Source organism: Malurus melanocephalus, unplaced genomic scaffold (genome assembly GCF_030028575.1).
Source record: "Malurus melanocephalus ecotype Western Australia unplaced genomic scaffold, MMel_1.1 scaffold_2, whole genome shotgun sequence".
Classification (NCBI taxonomy): domain Eukaryota; kingdom Metazoa; phylum Chordata; class Aves; order Passeriformes; family Maluridae; genus Malurus; species Malurus melanocephalus.
In genome coordinates this window covers 7,288,201-7,307,458 of record NW_026623234.1, presented here as the reverse complement: position 1 = coordinate 7,307,458, position 19,258 = coordinate 7,288,201, and the positions used below count along the sequence as shown (strand labels likewise).

Here is a 19,258-nt window from a genome sequence, read left to right as displayed (position 1 = left end):
ACTAGAGCATCTCTTCTATGAGAAAGGCTGAGAGAAATGGGACTGTTCATGCTATCACAGAGAAAATTCGGGTGGGGCAAGGGGGATCTCATCATGGTATAAAAAATCTGAGGGAAGAGTGAAAAAACGATAAAGCCATGTTCTCTTGAGCAATGCCCAGTGACAGCACAAGAGCAATGGGCACACACTGAAACACAGGGTACTCCCTCTGAACACTTTTTACTGCATTACTGAGCACTGGCACAGGTTGCCCAGAGAKGTTGTGGAGCCTCCCTTCTTGGGGATATTCAAAAGCTCTCTTGACACTGTCTTGGCAAGGGCACATAACGCAAACCTTTCAGTCTATCCCTTGCTGACAAAATGAATTAACTGAAACTGTCCTTGAAATCCCAAAATCCCACTGGCGCTCCTCTCCTCACCACAAGGACAAAAGAACTCAGCACTCAGAATAAGTCTCTCCAGCTGGCCAATTCCAGTGCAGAAGATAAAAACTGAAGAATTTAAGTTAAATTTCAGATAGATAATCAGATAGATTTTAGTTTAGATGTTTTTAATAATGGCACTGTTACCGGGCTCATCACAACAGAGATCTGGTACATTTTACTCAATTAAGTGAACAGTATATAAAATTATTTCCCCAATGCTAAAGAGGAATACAGTACTCAACCTAAGGACCGTGTCTGTTTGTTTGTTGAAGTTTCTGTTTTTCAAAAACTGTTCCAACACAGTTACRCCATGGGACACAGTATCAAGGCATTTCCTATCAATTAATTTATTTTCCCAAAAGCTACTATAATAGGTGAATAGACATGTTTTAAGTATTGCAGAAGTTGACTTCTCTCCTCTGATTCAAAGCATTCTTTTCCTTCTCTATGCCTCCTAAACCCAGCCTCTGAGCCCAAATCAACATGGCTGCTTATTATGAATTTATTTTCAGGAAAGAAACTGTGAACTTATAAATATACTAMTGTGCTAGTGATTTTGCAGCAGTTTTTCTTAACAACAGCTAAAGACAGTCTCTGAAGGATCTTAACTTAGATGCAGCAAGCTGTGCTTTCTGCAAGTATGCCTGAAGAAAACTTCAGCTTTTTTACATCTCCTCTTTGAGGCTGATGGTCACCATTCCTTTTATTCCAGCTAGCATTTTTGTTTCCTGCTATTTGCCCACATGGACTTCAATAATAGCAATTACTGAAACCTTCCCCTAGCACTCATGTTTATTACAGTCTATGCATTTTGGCTGCGCTCAAAACGTCAAAACCCCAAACCCAGCAGAATCAAAGTTGCAGTGTTTACTAGAGTATATATGCTGAAACTGCTCCTCCTACATCTCCTGTTAACAGTTTTCATTGGGTTTCTCAATTAGGATGCTAACAGTGAAACAGTTATCAGACACATTAAACAATCAAGATCACTCCTCACAGCAATTTGCACAATGTATAATAGAAGCTCACTACAATATTAGAAAGAGGAGGAGCTCAGGATGTGGATATTTATTTTGCTCATGATTCTACCCTCGTGTGCATCATAATCTGCCATTGATTTGAGGACTTAATACAAGCTCCAGTAAAGCATAGAGAAAATTAGCGCTGGGATGCACTAAAMAACGATCCCTGTTTGAATTATGAAATAGGGAAATTATAATCCAGACAAAACAAGGAGGGGACATTGCTCTCTACTTACCTTTTCTTTGGCTCTGAGCTGATCAAACATCTCTTGGATCTCTTGTTTCCAGTCTTCCTGCAGGGAGTGGAAGGAATCTTTGGGCATTTCAAAAAAACCAGACTCTTCTATGGCAGTAAGATGGTCTAGGATAGTGGCAAAGGAAGGTCGTGAGTGTGGGTCAGGGTTCCAGCAATCTAGAACAGAACAAAGATAAGCAACTGTCATGCATCTCTAAGTATGGAGGTTTGAGAGAAAGGGTGGTACTTTACTGATCCCCAGTGGCCAAGAGTGGCATACACACTACCTGTGTTACCCCATCTTTCCCACTGCCCACTTGCACTAACTATTGTCAAGTAYGGAATTCATCCTTTCATGCCTGTACAACATCCAGCATTGCTTAAAATATTGAACTACTTAACTACCTAGGTTCTCTTGAAATAATATGTCAAGTAAAATACAGGTTTATTAATTTCACAGAAGGTTATATCTTAAAGCTCTTCTTTTTAAAATAACAAATAATTTGCTTAAATATTCTGCTTTAATTTGTATGTATGTACATGCTCACAGAATAGAAACACTATGCAAGGTTCTTGCAAATACTTTTTTTATGATAGTTACACTGCAGAGTTAACAGCCATACTGAAGGAGGTTATCTGTCAGGGTTTTTTCTAATGCAARCTCTAATACTAGGCTGAGTTATTATATTTTCTCAGAGTGAAGCATCTCTCTTGCAAAGCAAGTTGGGCATAACTTGAGTGAAAATAGGAGACTCAAGTAAATAATGACATCAAACAGTGCATTTAGAGTTTTCCTATTTTTACARGTCCTTTTTAATTTTTTGAGAGAAAATTAATCAGACYTTTTTCTTTTGCTTTTACAAGAAAGCATAGATAAACAAAAGTTTTTTCATTCACAATCTAATGCAACTACTTAACCAATTACAAAGCTCTAAAAACATAGAATTGAAAGTAGTCATCTTATCACATAAGGCAACTCAATGAGCAACAGTACAAAAGGTAATGCTTTTACAGTGATGGGAATTGAACACTGAAAGCAGAAAATAGTATGAAGCAACCCCTCAAGCGACAAAAAAACCCCCAACCATATTGTGAAAACATTTGATTTAACAACACTTTTGAACAGGAAGTGTGTACTCATTCAGTCCTCCCTCGTACTTCCCCCTCATTTCTACTACCACAGACATCACTTTCTCATTCTATGCTGTCCTGGGCCRGCACTTACACAGGTTCTTGTTCAACAAGTATCCTTATGCTGTTTAGTACTGCTAGATACTTGCATGCCAAAATTCCAGAGCAGCCAATCAGAAAAACTTAACATTCATGTGTATTTATAGGGAACATAGCTTTTCTGCATGAACGGAAGTAACTAACACTTGGGTGTCTCTCATCATACATCACTGCTGTACATGGTCACTGGATTTAAGATATACATTACTGCAGTACAAGAAAAGAGTTATAAAAATGCTCTCTAAAAGTTTTCTAGACCTTGAACTCAAAAAAGGGGACATTCTTAAAAATACTTGGTGATGTCCTAATTCATTTATCAGTTTTGTGGACTGAAGCAAACCAAGGAGCAGATGTAATTAAAATAAATATCACTTCACAAAACCTGTGCAACTGCCAAGGCTTGCTTATGCAGATCTTTCATTTGATTTCAGCATTACTGAGATTTTGCATTAAGGAGCTTTGTTTTCAAAACTGTGGGTCTCAACAGGTTCCATGAGGCATAAGCTGGAACGCATTTGTGTTTATGGCTTTCAATTTGCTTCTTTTATCAAAACAGAGAACTGAGGATGTTAAAGAGTGCTCTGATGATCCCCTGCTGCTGGCCAATTAGTAGCAATGGGTGTTACAGTTGGACTGTCAGTACCATAATCCCTGTCTCTTTACTCCAGGTTTTAAACATGGCAAAGCAAACATGACCCAAAGTAAAGCAAAATGCTGCAGCCAGCCAAATGCATGAATGAGTGAGCAGGATAACTAGCAGGTGGCCCGTGGCTTTTATTTTCCCAGGCCTAGATCAGCCATTATTTGCACTAATGAGGACAGTTGTAACATGTAAGTCTTTTCTGTGAAGAGCAAAAGTTCAGCTTTGTTGTCTCAGTGAAGACCACCACGGCAGTAATTCAAAAGTAAAAGCAGCATTAGGGGAACAAGAGTTCACCCGAGATGGGAAACAGCCTGTTTGAAAAACAGTTTTGGTGAGGGGGCAGAAAGTAATTGGTTCTTTCATTCTTGCCTTCGCCCTGCACACGGAGAAGCCAAGTGTTCCAAAGCCATGTGGGGGCTCACCCCTGCACTGCTGGGTTCAAGCACTGGCCATATGCCTCTACCTAACTTTCCCAACAGAGGGCATTATTTTGAAATCCTCACTTATGATTAAGAAATGCGGGGTCATTGTTTTAAGGAACCGTTCCAAATTACCCTGGCACAACACTGAGCTGGTAGTTCCATTAACACTCTCAGATGCAGTTCCAATAACTCTTTCAGATGCAGTTTCTCACTTGACTCTGCCTCCAAGCTACTCCACCTGCTACTCTACTGCTGTTTGCTATCCAGTAGGATAGTTCTTTTTCTAGCAGATTGTATATGAATTTTTTTACTTTAACTGAAGCCGGTAACCTAAAGAAAATACTACAGAAATGCAAAAGTATTCCAAAAGCAGAGAAATCCATCAGAAACATTTTCTTCATGACTCATATTCCTTTCCTGAGACTAAAAGCACCACCAAAGGCCACAGAGTATCAGTTCTATGTTGAGACTCATTCTCTTCTCACCAAGACTATAAAACCAGATTTGATTTCTCTTTACCTCCGTTTTCCTTTCTGCCAGATAAGTATAAAATGTTTTTTACATATAAACACCTGGAAGTCCTTGGGAATAGAGGCACCGACAAGAATACTGAAGGTAAGGGAGAGAGGGCAGGAGAGAGGGAGAGAGACAGGGAGGGAGGAACAGCTGAAGCTCAGGAAATGTTAAAGTAGCTGCAATGGCCAGCAGGCCTGAAAACTACCTCATAGAATCCTTTTTAATAACTACAGTAACTGATGACTAACTCCTGTATTTMATTTATGTCTATGCAGCCCACCTTGGGCATGAACAGACAAAGCAGAAAATCACATAATTCTGACTGAAAACATGGATAGTTTTGGAATGCCAAAGCAACATTTAAACCCTCTCCCMAATGTCAGCAGGATAAAGTTTTACTTCAAACCAATCTGACACTACCTAGCAAGATGTTCAAGCTATGAATTTTAAAACAAGTTTAAGACTTCAAGTTAGAGAAAAATATGTGAAGTTTTGGTGTTGGTGGTCTTCACTAATAGAAAACAAGCTAYGTGATGACAGCAGCAGCCCCCATTTTCCTATACAGCCAGTTGATAAAAAATCTCTTTCACTACTCTGGTAGTAGAGTGATTGTTACAACACACTAAGAGTCAGGCCTGGCTCCCACAATAATCTCCACCACTGGATAAAGCCATTGGAGAGATCTGTGCTCTTACATAACAAAACCAACACAAAAGGGGCAAAGCTCAACAGCACAAACCACATTCACACCACAGCTGGCTTACCTTCCATGAGTTTGGCAAAAGGCTCTGGACATGTGGAAGGGATTGGAAGGGCAAGTTTATTCATGGCAACACCATATGCTACTGCAAGACCATCAATTCCTCGAAATGGTACTTCTCCTGTTAGCAGTTCCCAAAGCAGCACACCATAACTATCAGGAAGGAAACAGTAAAGAGAATAGGCGTTTGACTTTAAAATGGTCTTTGTTAGGCAACAAGAAGGTACCTGAGCCCGTAATAGTGAGCTTGGTATACCAAAGAAATTGCAGTTTTCAGGACAAGCTTATTATGACTGCCAGGCTGGTGATGTACCTTATTTTACCTGCTTTTTTTAGTAAGTCTGAAATAAGATGACATTTTCACCTTGTAGGCAAAAATAATTTTCTGTCTGAAAACTGGGAACAATCTGAAAACCGTGAATCTTCTAATTTACCATGTTTCAAACCAGAACCTCTCAAAACACCCAAAAATGTGAAGGCGGCTTGTTGTGATTTCTAAAAATAAGTCAAAAATAGGCTTCAAAATAAAGTTGTTTCTTAAAATGTTCTACAAAACATTACCTATGAAGTTATGGAAATGGTTCAAGAACTGTTCTCCCCCAAAGCACATGATAAACAACATAAGCTCAGAATATTTTCTCTGCTTCTAAGAAACTTGAAATTGCTTCTTCATACTTGGTACCCTGACAGTTTTTTCCTCCACTGATCTCTCACTCTCTTCTGAACCCATTTACCACCCACTGTATTCTGTGGTAGTGAACCCCACAAATTAAAAAATACTTCTGTATATGTGTTTTGAGCTTGTCACTTGGTAATTCCATTTGCTTCCCCGTAGTTCTCTCAATGCACAAAACAGTAAACATATGTTCCCTATTAGCTTCTTCTATGCTATCCACGATTTCACAGGCTCCTATACATCCTGCCTACATTATCTTCTTTCCAGACCCCCAAATCCTAATCTAGCTAAATCCTAATCTAGCTACTAACCTGAACAGAAGCCATTACATATCTTTCATTGACCTTGACTTCTTCTGTTGGAATGACCAAATCACACAAAGTTTTCAAGATATGGGAAGAGACAAATAGTATTGCTTGTTTGCTTCTTTCCTTCCTATTTGATTTTCCTTCGCCAGTTGCCTTTCTCACTCTTTAAAAAATGAGCTAAATTATCCAAAAGTAGCTCAAATATGTTTTTACTGAATCATAATAGTAAAAGTCAAGGCAATAATTGTATATGTGAAATTYTCCCATAGGTACTACCTTGTATGTATTACCATTACCATCTATTTTATCATTCATTACAGCAAAACTTTTCCTCATCTCTCTGCAGTAGGTTAAYTTTTCTTAATCCTGAATAACCTGGTATCATCAACCATGCTACCTAACCATTTATTGTTTTTTTCAAATCACTTATGATTGCGGTGAACACAGAATATCCCACAAAGAAAACTGATCTATTCCTTTAGTAATTAAGAATTGATGAAATTATGGGAAAAAGACTGGCCCTCTTTTCCCACATCAATTTACTTTCTTTAAAAGCTTGTGATAAAGGTTTTGCTTAAAGTCTTTGTAAATCCAAATATAGTATAARAAATCTCACCATTTATCCATGTATTCAGTAACTCCTTCAAGCATTTTCACTTTTCACAAGGTATTACATTTTCTTGTAAAAAAGCTGACTCTTCCCCAGATATGTTCACACTTCGAGCAGCTCCCTGCTCTTCAGTGCTGTTCGTACATTTAGAACTCAAAATCATTCCTGCAAATCCTCAGGAAGCTCTTTTAAGACCTGCCACCATTTCTACTGCCTTCCATTTCTCTGGTACTGCAGCAGCTTTGAGCAACAGATTACACAGCACAGCTCTTAACTCAGCTGACTCTCATGTTCCTGTAGAAATCTTGGGTGTTACTGTAAATCTCAGGAATTGTTACTGCTCATTTTATCAGTCAGTTTTAACACCTCTGTAAAATTTACTTCATTAAAATATGTCCTCCAGCTTGACTCCCTTAAAGAGAAATTTTCTGCTTAAAATGCCTCWCTTTGCTCTTTTCTGGCATACCCAACTCACTGAGGTTATTTTCTGATATAGCCTTATCTTCTTTGCACTCTCACATTTTGCTCACCTCTGGGCTGTATGTTCTCCTGCAGGGTTTTCACCTGTGCTGCATTTGAAGGCAAGTGATTTGGTTTTATGCTTTAAGACTCTCCTCAACACCTGTTTATCTTCTGAAGTGTTTCATGTACAACTTGCCAGAGCTCAAGCCCACGAATCATTTTACTCATTTGGATAYACACTGACCTTTTAAAAAGATGTCTTTCAGTAGTCTCTTCTACATTGTCTCCTTCATTCTTTTAAAGGTTTTCCTATGCATTCACTCAGAGATTTAACAGTGTCCTTAAAAGATACCCTTGTTGCATGCTCCCCTTTTGTTCTTTTTATACAAAATTCTCAATGCCATCATTAATCCTGAGATCAAACACTATGGTAATAGACCAATTTTTCTTAATTGTGCTTTCAAAGATATCAAATCTAAGGATACATCTATTTGGGCCACATCATACTGTACAACAYTGAAGGCCTCCTAAGCACACTCAAAGACCAAATGAAATCTGCTTGTTTTCCTACAAGCTCCTTAAATAGCTGTTCCATGAAACATATATGAAAAATATTGTCCGAAGGTASAATATTAAGCTTTTCTTGTTTCAAAGCAACTGTTTCCCTATCCAATTGGGAGCACATAACCACTAAGGGTGCAATCTCCCTTCCACCCCACCACATCTTTAACATTCACTGTAACTGCTGCTACCTTAGTTGGACATCCTAACAGTACTTTTCCTACTTAGATACAGGATTTTAGTCACTAAAGATACAACCTTTGCTGCTAAAACAGCTATTTTACATTATTAAGCAGAATATATTTTTTGATCTATATGATATTATGCTTTTTTCCTATGTAATTCACACTCTTGATATTACAGTTTATTATTTCTTACTGTCTCAAGAGCCTTATTTGAAAAAAATAGAGTCTAAGGTGTTCCCATTTTCTTTTTGCCCTTCTACAACTTATAAAACAATCAAAGAAAATGAAAATTGGACTGAATGTTTATTTGAACTGTCTAAATCTGATTAATCATTCATGTTACTCTTCAGTTTGGATATGATTGTTGATAGTAAAAGGTAGTAAAATCTACCAAAGAGCTGTATTATTACTTTACCACTATTGGATAAAGCACTACTCAAAGCACTTCTTCTACAGGGTTATTTTTAAAGGAAGAAGGCATAGACAAATTGGGGTTTCTTTTAATGTGACACTAGGAGTGTATATTCTGTATATATATGCAGAAAAGATCACTTTGACAAAGTGAGCTTCTGACAAAGAGTTGACCAAAGTGAGCTTCTGACAAATCTCAATGCCACCACACTTACAGCTCATTGCTGAGAATACTGCTCCCACAGAACTAGGGAAATACTGCTTTGTGGCACTCGACGAATAATCCCAAGTGAACAAACACCAGGAGAGGTGCTGAATAGAGTGTTTTCTATTAACTCTCAAACAGAAGATTGGGAGGTACAAAGGGAAAAGCCAGAGTCAGAAGACTTGTTTAAAAAAAAGCCATAGAAAGAAAGAAACAAGGGCCTCTACTCATTCTCAGCAGGGAGAAAGAAAAAGCAATCAAGCTCATTTATTTTTCCAGCACCTAGTATTATTTTTTGGACTTGAATTACRAAATGAACCATGTGACACAACCCATGCATCGAAGTCAACTGACACTTGTGYGAATAATTAACCATCTTTCAGTGATCCAGTAATCCCTTAAGCCATTTAACATCAGGTTCAATCCTACACACTGGATTTTCAGGGCGAGGGAGGCTGGAGGTCTGCAGGATTTCACATGTGATTTTGCCACCTCCCTTATTAGTCTGTGAACTTCTAAAAAACAAGTAATTTTTTTCTCACTGGTACTGTTCCATGGCATTTATACCATAGGTTTCCCTTACCCATTTTCCCAGGTTCAACACTTTCCATGAAGAAGGAATTATCAGCCTAACAAGGAGATCCCAGTTCCAACAGAAACTAGAACATTACTTCTGTTAAAAAAAAACCCACAAAACTCAAACTTCACTACATTTTTATGGCTACTAACAGCTGGAATTTTGCATGTTAATGAACTGGCAGTTCCAGAGATGACCTTTCCTGCCCATTTCACAACAATCAATTGCACATGCTTCTCCCAGGTGAATTTCTCCTAATATTGCTAGTCTGCACTTACCTGCCAGGTACTGAAGTCTTGCCAGTGCTTCACTACACACGGAAGACTACAGAAGCCTACAAGTGGTCAGCTGTGGATGGAAGTACTTGATCAACACTTGCTTAAAACGAAGTATTCTAAGAACTGAAGTTTCTACACCCAGCACTGAATGCCTGAAACTTCATAATCCGCTAATCTGATTGTTTTAGTTAGAGCTGGTATTCCATTCCGAAATGGAAATTAAATTCCCAATTATTTCACTGGTCTTAGAGTAGATATAGCTTAAAAAAATCTAAATCGAGGAACATGGAGAACTCAGATGAAGGCTGTATGAGGCCTTGATATTCCATATACCAATAGTACTGACAATATGACTGTCTTTTAAGCAGCACAAATTAAAATATGAAGKGTGCAGCAAACAAGAAATACATTTAAACAGTCAAATGACAGAAATTTTATTTATATGCCTACTAACATTAGCTTGCAGTACAATACTGGATAAGCTGCAATATCCATGCTTCAACTTCACCCCTGTAAATCCAAAGCAAGTACAAACACATAAATAGATTTACAGGAGCTGACTTATTTAAATAAAACTGTAGTTTCTTTGTCCTCTGTGCAACATAAGCACAAAGTTTCTAGTGTATAGTTAGAGCTTGTGGGTACAATAGAGAAAAATTCACAGCAAAAAGTTTTCACTATCAAGATTTACTAAGTACTGGTACTATGAAGAAGCKTCACAGTGGCCCAGACCCTAGTGATAGATACCATGTGTGGTCATTCCTCACTCTTTTTAAGTTCTTTGCCAACCCTACTCTAAAGTAAATAGATGGAGCTCTTTTAATGGAGCTTGAAACACATTTTGAAAAGATGAAGCAGTTAGTTATGATAAGACTGACTCAGGAAATTTCAGTTCTAGAATGCATCTTCAGCATCTTCTTCACCTGTTTGTCCAGCAAGAACACAAGCAGAAGATTCTTGCTAAAATGCTGGGCAAAAGTTCAGCCAGCAGTATTATTCTAATAAGCTTTAAAGAAAAGGTGTTGGAATAAAAGCGTTTGTGAACATTACAGACAATGATGTTGATGCTGCATAGACTAACTGGAAGGTTTTCAGGCAAAAAAAAAAAAACCCTGTTGCTCCAGTGATTAACCAAGTGGTTGAACTGGACAAGAGGAGGGGCAAGTCTAATAGGATAAAAACGTTCATCCTGTTAAGAATTTCAGGTTGCATCCTTGGGTGCAGATAGGATTTATTACACAAGTCCATGACTACTTTTGTAAAATCTCGTGCTTACAATCATTGGCAAACAAGTAGCAATTGCACTGGCAAGCATTTGTCCGCTGCATACATATTGTTTTCAGCTTGTTTAACTATGGAGGTTTTAGCCACCAGAAAGAAAAGGCTTATTCAGAGAAGGTATATAAGTTCTCTTAATGGTGATGACTGTCTGTTTAAGAGAGAGTATTGTGTGGAACTCAACCTATTTTCAAGGGAAGACTGGTAATTATAACAAGGGAAAGTGACGAAGGAATCTTAAAAGCAGAAATAAAGTATTCCGAAAAATGAACAAATAATTTATTTATGGTCCTGAAGTCCCGAACGGATTCACAGCCCTTAAGTCAATGACCAAAGTGGTACTTTTGCACAGGTACAGAGGCACTTGTGCTACCTTTGTGAAAATCTCCAACCGACTGTAATAACTTAACTTCTTTTTACTGAATTCATACCAGTACAGAACATCTACTGATCTGTTCATAGCTTGCCTTGCTTAATAAAGTTAAAAGTACAGAAAAACGTTTCCTCCTGTCCCTTCTCCCTTTCCCTCCGGTTACCCTTAAAGACCCTTTCTGGCACTGTTTCAGAGAAGAGCAAGTTGAGGTTTGAGCTTGACAAGCTATGTACAAACCAGTACATACTACTGTCATCACATGCACAGAAAAGATGCACAGCCTTAAGATTTTAATTTCTTCCAGACTTCACTCATAGTAAAAGCCTGGTTCTTGCTCAGTTTGTCTCAGATTAACTAGAGACTACCACATTTAATTACAGAGTCAGGATTTTATCCATACTATTAGTGTGCAAAATACAAATTCACAGACTTACACAAGGCAATACATTATCTATTCAGCAGAATTGGACAATGAAAATTAAAATCCCCATACCAGCTATCTGCCGTAACACCCAGACAAATCTACCAGCTGGGATATTTCATTATCCTGACAGGTTTTACAGCATGCACTCACTTGAGCAAGAGCATTAGTGACCAGTGACAGGACCTTACTGCTCTGAAGACAAAGACCCTGACATTTCAACACCTTTTTCTCCCTTGGAAAAACAAAATTCTCTCTATTTCAGATGTTCAGTACTAATTCTAAGTTATCCAGCATCCAGAAAAGACACAGTCCTAGAGCTATTTACTGAATTCTGTATTTGTTAATCCACTTAAAGATGTTATTCAAACTCAGTTTCTCCAAGTATGTGGGCTGACCCACCAAATTAGCTCATTCACAAAAATCCCAGTGCATGAATGAAAAAGACAATATATACTTGCAAGTTACAATTTATGGATTACGTACTCAGATGGAACCAGATAAGAGATCTATTATGCTATGTAAAAGACTAGAAGGGTGCAAACAATCAATTAGGAAAGTGAAAAACTTAGTATTTTGATTGAAACTGCATGGGGAATTCAATTAAGTACAGTGTGTTTGTGTACACATATATCAATGATGGATTGCTACCAAAACAAAATATTGCAAAATTATCTTGTTGGTAAAACAGTAAAAAAATAAAGTACTTCTCACATTGTATTATGGCCTTTGATTATGTCAGCACAATAGCACAAAAAGTTTGGKTTAGACAAAGCAGAGGGGATTTGGATTATGAATCCCAAAATAAACTGAAGGCAAATTTATAGAACAACAAAAATTTAAAGGCATGCAGTAGCTGGTCCACCACTTACTTTCTACAGTAACAATAAGTCTGAGATAAGTGTGACAGAAGGAAAGCTGGTGGATAAAGTTTTCTTAAGACCTGAATTTTAATATTTGGTTTGCCATTACTCATTCTTACACATGAAAGAGGTTTCCTGGCAGGTTTAGTTACTCTTTAGTATCCAATCACTTAATGCCAAATCAATACCTCCAAACATCGCTGCCTTTGGAGAACATGGAAGAGCGGATGACCTCAGGAGCCATCCAGGCATATGTCCCAGCTGCGCTCATTTTGGTAGTTTTATGCCATTCTCTGGCCAAGCCGAAATCCGTGATCTTCAACATCTTGTTGCTCAGATCTCCATTTTCCACCTTTTCGAGTATCAGTACTGGAGAAAAGGGAGGGGAGGAATAAAAGGTATGCAGAGTAAAGCTAGTATTTATGCAAAAAAATTCTCCTGGAGATCCCCCAAAYGTCAAGGTTTCCCCTGACTTTTTGTTATTCAAGCACACCATCCTCTGTTTACAAGTTATTTCATGCTGATCCCTTCATCTGACAACTGAACAGTTCTCCAGCAAATAACTTCAAATTCAACCAAAGTACCAATCCCCAGAGAACAAATACATAATAATGTAATCATTAAATACAGTGCCTAGTGTATTGCTGTATAATAATGCTCTGCTATAAGAGGAAGTGAACCACTGTAACGTCTAGAAATCCAGATAAGGGAAGACATTCCTAATTAATCCTCTCTCAGCAAGCCAGTAATAGCATCTTTCTTGAACTGCTTAGAGGACTTTTTTTTTAAAATCCAGATATACACACAGGCTGGATATACCCTTCATGTAAATGTGTTAGGAGTAGAAGCTCTATGTACAATTTTTTTTAAGTCACTATTGAAAAAATATATTTAAGATTGGTAATAACATGTCCAATTCCAGAATTCATATACACCCCCATAATTTCCTCCCCCATTATTATTAAAGTACATTTTTCTGCCATGTTTCAGTAGCAAATAGGTCTATACTCAAGATCTGTAAAAACACCTTGAGGCACAACTCAAGAATGCTGATGGATAAGACATATTCTGCTGTAGTCAAAAGTTGTACTGTTACAACACCGAGTAGGAGGGTAAACCAGAGCCCAAAACTATCTACTTTGCTTCAGCAGCATCTCATTATCCTCTATCTTAGTGAAATGTGACCACACGAGTTGTACCAGCAATGTAACATAAAGCAACTGAATAGAAGAGGGCACTAAACTTCTGTAACCATAAACTCTTGAAATTATTTTCAGCCACTTTGTGAAGCACCACAAAGAAAATGTATTTCTATTACTATTATTTCAAAGATTTCATAGCAAAAATCATCAAGCCATTACACATCATTGTTATGCAGCTACTGTTTTTTATGTGGTTAGACACTACAGACAGAGATTCTTAGAAAACACAAGGATTTCTTTTCTTTTTCTATGAATGCATCAATTGAAAAGAAACACAAACAAACACAAAAAAAAAAACAAAAAAAAAAACCCCACCCAACTAAAAGAAACTCCATAACCTCCATAATCAAACAATCATGGATCATAATAAAACATATAAATGTGCTGCAAAACATACAGAACATATAAAAAYCATCTTTAGGACCATTTTCAGCAGTCCATGAAAAGACTCAAGTGCCAGGTTMATTTAACACAGCTTTGGGTGTCTTGTTTTTTTTCTGAGTGGGGGAGCATCATTGCTTCCAATAATCAAAATGGGGTTTCCCATTAAATAAAGCCCAAAATGTTATTTGAACCATTCTGCATAACAAGTAACACACATTTACAATGTTAAAATACTATCTTTAGTTTGGTAATAAAGTTGAACAAATTGTCTGTTCTTTGAAAATTTTAAAAAATCTGTTACCCTTTTACAAGGCTTCAGAAAATTACTTTCTAACCTGACTGAAACCTCCATTTTCCTAATTACAGAGAAAAGAGACTGAGGTCTAGAGTTACTGTTCTTTTCATTTTGGCAAAAGCATGTGCATTTTTAGAGGAATACTTTAGTGCAGAACAGAACCACCACAAGAAACCAAGATACAGAAGGTGGCTGCCTTTGGGCTGCTTCTTCTAGTAAGCCTAAATTTTTTTACTTYGTTTTAGCAGATGAAGTGCTAAAAGAAATTGCTAGCAAATCACTCATGGATCGGAAAGTGAAAAGCTTCCTAGAATATACATAGTGTTTCTTTTKCTAGCTTGTACCCATTCAGCCTAAAGAACTGGCAGAATAATGAAATCTAATTTTAAATTTAAATGCAGTAATATAGATATACACAGTGATGTTATAAAGTTAAAGTGAAGCTTTGGGAAAAGAAAATATGGGTTTAGAGTTTTTTTTTTTGCTTCCTCCATAACTACAATGAGGAACAAACAAATTTATTGTTCATAGATCACATTCTGTTGGAATGAGCTCAATAGCAGGACAGAGCACCATATATCACAGCTGCTACATACTTTGTACATACCTTCTGTTAAGGGGTTATTTTAATCTAATTATATTGATTTGTATTAAGTTCTAACAAAATAATTAGTACTTACATAGATCTTCTGCATTTGTCAGATGCAGGGTAGCAAGAAAAATTACCATGACAAAAGACCACAGAGGGCAACAAAAGAGACAGAATTATTGCAAGTCCTTGACTCCTTAGTTACATCCTTGGCTCCTTTTCTATTTCCTTGTAATAACTGCTTRGGATACTAATCGTGCAATCCAAAATTTAAAATATTAATTTAAAGAATGCTATCTCTTTCCAGCACCTGTTTTAGTTCTCCTTATCATATTATTCAGTATCAACAAGCTCACTTGTAACTGCCAGGAGTCTTCCTCACCTATCTGTCTGATTTTCAGACTGAAAACCTTGACTCTCCCCTCTTGTGTTTGCTTGAATTTCAATTAAGAACTTGAAAATAGGTAAAATACAACTTTGTTTCAGTTTTCTCCTTAAAAAAAAAAACTCTTTTATGGAATATACATGGAAGGTTGCTAGGACACTGCAAATTTTGCTTATGCTAATCAATATGGTCTCATTTCCTTCTGAGTTTTACCTATGCTCAGTTGTTGCACCTTGTTTGATACTCACCATGCAAGTCCTCTTCTGCAAGGACTRCTCCTGCACTCATATTAGTCCATGACATATCAAACAAGACACACAAAACACAAACAACACACTTCCTATGCTTACARAGTTAACACACCTTTCCATCTTTTAACAGATTTCATCAATCAGGACTGAACTAACACTGGCCAGATGATGAACATCTGGCCTAAATGTAATGAATTTGCATGGCCAGGTTTTGGTAGCAGGAGGGGAGTGGGAGGAATACRCTAGAAGCTTCCCCCATGTACAGCAGTGCCAAACCCTGGTGGCTCCAAGATGGATGTGCTGCTGGCCAAGGGTGGGCCTATCAGAAGCGWTGGTAACACCTTTGTGAAAACATAGTTCAGAATTTAAAAAATAGTTATAATAGTTAAAAARTAGTTATAATATTTAAAAAATTGCATCATGCAGATGCAATTGCAGCAAGAGAAGGAGAGAACATGCAAGAGGAACAACTCCACATGCACCAGCATCGGTGCAGAAGGGGAGGAGGTTCTCCAGGCACCAAAGCTGAGCTTTCTCTACAGCCTGTGGTGCAGACCATGGTGAAGCAGCTGTGACCTTGCAGCCCATAAAGGACCACAGGGATGCAGAGATCCACCTGCAGCCCATGGAGGAGACCCATGCTGGAGCAGATGGATGCCTGAGAGGAGGCTGTGACCCTGCCATACTGGAACGGGCTCTGCAGACCTGTGGAGAGTGAAGCCCACACTTTGTCACTGTTACTTGTGACCCCAYAGCGGACCCACACTGGAGCAAGTGTGCCTTAAGGGCTGCACCCTGTGGAAGAGTGACCCATATTGCAGCAGTTTGTGGAGAACTGTTGCCTGTGGGACGGACTCAGGTTGGAAAATTCCATGGAGCACTGTCTCCTGTGGGAGAGATCCCACACTGGAGCAGGGGAAGGACTCTCCTTCCTGAGCAGCAACAGGAACAATGTGTGAGGAACTGACCATAACCCCCATTCCCTGTCTCCCTGCATGGCTGGTGGGGGAGGATGTAGAGCTGGGAAGGAGGGAAGGTGGTTTTTTTAAGGTCCTTTTTTACTTCTCATTATCTTGCTTTGAGTTTTTTACTAATGAATTCAATTAATATCTCTACTTTGAGTCTATTTTTGCCCATGATGGTATTTGATGGGGGATCTCTCCTTGTCCTTATCACAACTCATGAGCCCTTTATTACATTTTCTCTCCACAGGTGTGGAGGAGTGATAGAAGGGCTTTTGGTGGGTACCTGGAATGCAGCCAGGGTCAACTGGCTACACTAAAAAAAAAGTTCATGTGCAAATATAAAGCACTTACACCAAAACACAGCTAATACACCAAGGCAGTAAGTCTCATTCTTGGCTGCTGCTTTTAAAGACCTGCATGTGATACAGAGGTTTAAAATAGGTAGAAAACAAAAGATTTCATATTTTACATTTCCCAGCCTTCAAAAGAGAGATTGTTTGGCAGCAAAGACACTGGATATAGTTTGCAAGCAACCAGGGAAGACTGTGACCCAAACCAGCAGGAACATGAAGAATGTGTGTCAGCTTGTTAGGGGTGGATAAGTCTTTCTGTTTCAGCAGGGCCCATGCAAGAAATCTCTTCCTGTGTCCATGCAGAGAGTAAGCCAAATTGTAGATGAAGGTCTGCTATGTACTACTGCTCCTCTTCTTCCTCTGCAGCACTAAAAGGCTGATCTTAAGTAGTGTGGGTAGAAGCAAAACAGCAGTGTGCAAAAGGGATTGGTGAAGCAAATCAGGTATYACAAGCACATTCAGACAGCTTTCAGCATCCAACTGCTGGAGCAAAACAATTTAATATAGCAAATCACCATGTTCTTCATATACTGCAAGTACAAAGCAAAGCACAGTGGCTTAAAGTAACATCAAAATTGTTAGCAACCTTTGGTGAAGTGTACTATAAATATGTGTCCTTACAGGAGTAATAATCCATTAGCGCTCACACATGTTTTCATATATTCCTGAAAGACTTGGAACTTGCACTCTGGAAAAAAAGCATTTGACAATGAGAAATTAATTACAGCTCACAGAAATTCTGTCCAGCAAGACAGCTCTTCCATATCTCCATGTATCCCAGTGTGGAATGAATATAACCAAATTTGCCTTAGTACCTCTTAGCAGAACCTTCCCTAGACCAGGCAGTCATCCAAACACAGATACCCATGATTTAGTTGTGTAATTACAACCATTAAGAGCGTACTAAGAACTTTATTACCGCACAGACTTCCAAGTGTCTTTACAGACACTTGATTTGACATCACTGTGTTATTCCTCAAAGACCAGGCAGACTGCAAGTGCTGAAAGACAACAGTCAATCGAGGCACATTAGAGAGCTGAGATATAAAGGCAGAAATTAAACAATGGGCCTCCTCTTACTTATCTATGTCAGGAGGAAGACCAGTCTTTTTTCTTTGAAAGGAAAATGCTTATTGAGCTTCCTCCATATTCTTCAAGAAMATCTTTGGTTCCCTACAAGAAGCATCAAGCTATTTTTCTATCAGACTCCTGAGAAAAGTTTCCTAACTTGCCATTGTTGTATTTTCAGTTCTTTTAATAGAGGTTTCCATCTGTGTGATGCTTTGGCTTCTGCTCTGGCCAAAACAAGTTGCACTAACAAAGAGGAAAGGCAACATTGCACAGCTTGCTGTCATCACTAACTTTACAGCATTTTCTGTCATCTGAGTAGTTCAGAGTATAGGTAGAAGTCTATAAACTATTAGCTGAAGATTTCTGATGCCCTGTGCTTGTCACTTCAATACTTCATGAACAATTACCATCATGCTCACATAATAATAACTCTGGCAGCCAGGCCTGCAAGATGTCCCAGCTATCAAACAGCCTTTCTTAACTGTGTCCTTTAGTTTGTCTTTATTGCCACAATGAACTCAGCAGCCAAATCCCTATTACCAGAGAATCATCCTTTGTCAACAAGTCCTGGTATTTACCCCTTCAGAATCACGCTAATGTGGAAGAATAGATGTATAATTTATACAAGAAATCCAGTGGCTTAAGATATGGTTCAATTTACTTGTTTTGACTACTGAAGCAACAGTTAAGAGGCCAGAGCCAAAGTAGACAGATGAAGCTTGCAAAGAGCAACTTCAGTACATTCTGCAGATCACTGAATGCTGGCCAGTAACGAGATTTTTCATCAGGTTTCAAGCTCTTTTGGTCAACAGGCAAAACCAGATGCTGATACAGAAGTATCATTAGAGACTTCCCTGATACAACTGGAGTTTCTCATTCCAGTTTCAATCTGTACAAGGAGTGATGGGGTGTTAACTCTGTCAACGCTGGTACCATTTAGTTAGTATGGAAGAACAGATGATGTACCCAGGATTCTCTTTGTGATTTGAGCTAGCAGCTTTTCTAGCAGAGTTGAAAGTGACAGAAACCAACTTCTTGAGGTCGGGTTAAGGAAATTTACCTTCCCCAGTATTAGTATCATCCTGTATGTGCATTAATAGCTAGCAGGCTTTCCACAGATTCTAATGTCAGTCAAAGTTACCAAGCCTGCAGAAGCACCCTAGGTATTATATTACAGTATTTYTCCTCAATCCAATTTTGCTAGTAGCACTACATCTGAATCTCTATCCTTCTGCCAGAATATATACATTTCTATCCCTCTCCTTCAGTTTTCTTCTTCTCAAACCATCTACTCTCCTTCTA

General features: G+C 38.3%; 1 protein-coding gene across 2 annotated transcripts in view; it reads right to left on the bottom strand.

Moving 5' to 3' along the window:
* Positions 1-19,258, bottom strand: part of MAP3K9 (mitogen-activated protein kinase kinase kinase 9) — a 55,239-nt gene that overhangs the window by 15,706 nt on the left and 20,275 nt on the right. The window contains exons 3-5 of one of the 2 annotated variants that reach the window (XM_057366840.1): positions 12,650-12,830; positions 5,258-5,406; positions 1,684-1,859 (exon numbers count right to left, since the gene is read on the bottom strand). In XM_057366840.1, the coding sequence (XP_057222823.1) occupies positions 1,684-1,859; positions 5,258-5,406; positions 12,650-12,830 (506 nt within the window). The remainder of the gene's footprint in view (positions 1-1,683; positions 1,860-5,257; positions 5,407-12,649; positions 12,831-19,258) is intronic. The other variant, XM_057366849.1, reaches the window with a different exon arrangement.